The sequence below is a fragment of the Parambassis ranga genome, chromosome 17, assembly GCF_900634625.1.
Source record: "Parambassis ranga chromosome 17, fParRan2.1, whole genome shotgun sequence".
Classification (NCBI taxonomy): Eukaryota; Metazoa; Chordata; class Actinopteri; family Ambassidae; genus Parambassis; species Parambassis ranga.
Genome location: NC_041037.1, coordinates 20,635,758 through 20,639,068, shown reverse-complemented (window position 1 = coordinate 20,639,068; position 3,311 = coordinate 20,635,758). Strand labels below are relative to the sequence as shown.

General features: G+C 44.5%; 1 protein-coding gene across 1 annotated transcript; it reads right to left on the bottom strand.

Annotated features, from left to right (window-relative positions):
- Nucleotides 1–732: 732 nt before the first annotated feature.
- Nucleotides 733–2,821, bottom strand: LOC114450035 (tripartite motif-containing protein 16-like). Its single transcript, XM_028427937.1, has 2 exons — nucleotides 2,686–2,821; nucleotides 733–2,475 (listed from the first exon to the last, which is right to left on the bottom strand). The coding sequence occupies exon 2, from the start codon at nucleotides 2,421–2,423 to the stop codon at nucleotides 759–761; it is 1,665 nt and encodes a 554-aa protein (XP_028283738.1). The 5' UTR covers nucleotides 2,424–2,475; nucleotides 2,686–2,821; the 3' UTR covers nucleotides 733–758.
- Between the last annotated feature and the right edge of the window lie 490 nt (nucleotides 2,822–3,311).

Here is a 3,311-nt window from a genome sequence, read left to right as displayed (position 1 = left end):
ATGGAATGGATTACAATAATGAGGACCCATGAAATAATGATGAAACCAATCTGTTATTACAGTGATGAAAAATATACAGAAACCAAATAAGAGCATTAATAACATTTCTTTCTGTCTGAAGAATCAAGAGAAGAGTTCCACCTGAACTCATGACCTCTATGGTTGATCTGTCATGTGACCATTCAGTTCTGCTGAACTGAAGGAGCCACTTGGGGGAGTGGAAAAACATCTTGAAACACAATCCTTGAGTCCAATTGCCTCGATTTAAACTCTTGGAAACATGTATTTACATCCACAGCTTCACAGTAAACAGAGGCTTCAGTGCAGCAAGGTGTCATACACAGAACAACCACTAGGAGGAAGAAGAGCTCCACTGAAACTTCTTTTTATAACAAAATCACTTCTGAAGTCTCTGAAGCTCATTAAAAATAACAAATAGATGTGTTTAGTTTTGTTTGAATGTCTCTTGTCCTGTAATTTCTAATGTAGATCTGTAGTTTATTCATTTTTGTTTCTTATTGTTGATGATCTCAGTACAGTTTTTTATGTCTTGGAAAGTTCTCAATAAAACTTTATGGATAAAACGATGAATGTGAGACTGACACATGAAATGATGATAAAAACCATCCTTTATTCCAGTGATGAGAAACAAATACAGAAACCAAAAACCAAATAAGAGCATTAATAACATTTCTTTCTGTCTGAAGCATCAAGAGAGGAGTTCCACCTGAACTCATGACCTCTATGATTGATCTGTTCTACTTCACACTGCACAACTCACATGAGGATCCATAATAACAAATCATAAATCCAGCATAGAGCGGCTCAGTGAATGTGGTCTGGACTCTGTGGAGGAGAGTCATGGTTTCAGAGACACTGTAGAAGGACAGAATACCTGCTCTGTGATCCAGGTACACTCCTACTCTGGAGGACGGAGGACCTGAGACCTCAGTGAGGACTTTGTTGTGATAAAATGTGTAACTGTTTTGGAAACAATCAAATGTCCAAGATTTGTCATTACGCCCAAATATACATTCATTCCCTCTCCCTGCTCTGCTGATACTCTTGTATGCGACTGCTACAGAAACTCCTCCTCCTCTCCTCTCCACCTCCCAGTAAGAACGTCCAGTCAGACTCTCTCTGCTCAGGACCTGACACCCTTTGAATCTGTCAGGATGATTAAAATAAGGCTGTTGTTGTGTCACACGTGTTACTTTTCTGTTCCCCTCTGATAGTTTCAGCTCTCTCTGTGCTGTGTTTGGATCCAGTGTGAGTTCACATGAATACTGTAAGAATCCAGCTCTGGTCTGTGGCTCTGGTTCTGACAGTAAAACATCCACTTCAGTCAGGGAGACGTTTGTCCACGTCTGTCTCAGAGTGTCCTGTAGTTTGTCTCTGAGCTCTGACACAGCTGCTGTCACATCCTCAAAGTACCTCAGAGGACGGATGTTGATGCTGGATGAGTGTGTGGACTCACTGAGTGCTGACAGTGGGCGGTAGTTGTGTAGAAAGTGGATGTGGTCCTCTGTGTGTGAGAGCTGCTCCAGCTCAGCAGCTTTCCTCTTCAGCTCAGTGATCTCCTGCTCCAGCTCCTCCTGACGCTCTTTGACTCGACTCACTTCAGCTTCCTGCTGGGATCTGACCTGCTGCTTCACATCAGAGCTTCTTTTCTGGATCAGACGGATCAGCTCAGTGAAGATCTTCTCACTGTCCTCCACTGTTTTATCAGCAGAGCGACTGATGGCCTCCACCTCCTGTTGGAGCAGCTTCACATCTCCCTCTCTGTCCTGGACTCTCTGCAGGATTTGTTGCAGACTCTCCTGGAGCTCTCTCTGCCTCTCAGTCCTCTCTGCTGCAGCTGAGACTGTGTCGTGGCCTTTATGTTCATCCACAGAGCAGAGATAACAGACAGACTGCTGATCAGTGCGGCAGAACATCTTCATCACCTCATCATGACGAGAGCAGATGTTCTCCTGGAGGTTCTTGGAGGGCTCCACCAGCTTGTGTTTCTTGAACGTAGCTGCGTCATAATGAGGCTGCAGGTGTTTCTCACAGTATGAAGCCAAACACTGCATGCAGGATTTGAAGGCTTTCAGTTTTCTTCCAGTGCAGAAATCACAGGCCACATCTTCAGGTCCAGCATAGCAGTGATCAGCAGGAGCAGCTTGGAGTCCAGTCTTCTTCAGCTCCTCCGCTAAATCTGCTAACATGGTGCTTTTCGTCAGGACAGGCTTCGGTGTGAAAGTCTTCCTGCACTGAGGGCAGCTGTGGATTCTCTGCTCATCCTCTCTGTTCCAGCAGCTTTGAATACAGTTCATGCAGTAGCTGTGTCCACAGGGAATCGTCACCGTATCCTTCAGTAGATCCAGACAGATGGAGCAGCAGAAAGCTTCCCGCTCCAGACAAACACTGTTGTGGTTCATGTCAGTTCTTGATAGCAGGGCCACAGATGCAGAACTGTAATCAAACCAGCACCTGCAGGAGACAGCAGAATAAATCGATTATTTCAGTGAGTCATGATGTAGAATTTGACCTGGTGCACCTGGAACAGTGTGGGAAGTTCTGACCCTCAGTTCACAGTAATGTACCACAGTTTGCTGCCATCAGCTCTTTTTCATAATCAATAAGTCATAAATCGTGATTGGTCCAACTGTAGCCAACACGTGAACAAAGTGGTAAACTTACAGAGCACTTGTAGCAGCAGCAGCTTCACTGTCCGAGTCCTCTTTCTCTCCTTTGACCGCAGAGAAATGAGGAAAACTTCTGTAGAGTCTCCATCATGCGCGGCTTCATAAAGAGGGCTGCTGACGACGTGATTGAGAACCGTCGCGCTACTGGTGACGCTCACTGATGACGTCGTCGAAACGCGGGGGGGGGGGGGGGGGCACAAAACAAACATCTGGACACATGTTGTGATGAAGTACATGAAACACTGTTACATACATGAAATTCAGCTGAAAGCTCGAATGAATGATCCGGGACACTCCTTTAAGGACAGCGGCGCAATGAGGAGAAGCCTGGAACAACAAGATTCAAGATTCTGTACAGTGAAATTCTTACTTTGCTGCTCACACTGAATTCCATAAAGGTTAAAGAAGTCAAAATAGAATAATTTGCAAAAGAGCAAAAGATGCAAATAAGTACACAAAATATAAACTATGGAAGTAAATGAAGCTACATACATGTAAATGTGCATGTGTCATATGCTGTTGTGCAAATTGAGCAGAGAATGAACCATAGTGCAAAAACTGTCATGAGGTAAACAACTGTACATGTGCAGTTATTGGATTGGATATTATGGTGCATAAGGA

Excerpts from the sequence above, each read along its gene's own strand:
- LOC114450035 (XM_028427937.1), bottom strand. The coding sequence starts at position 2,423 with ATGAACCACAACAGTGTTTGTCTGGAGCGGGAAGCTTTCTGCTGCTCC.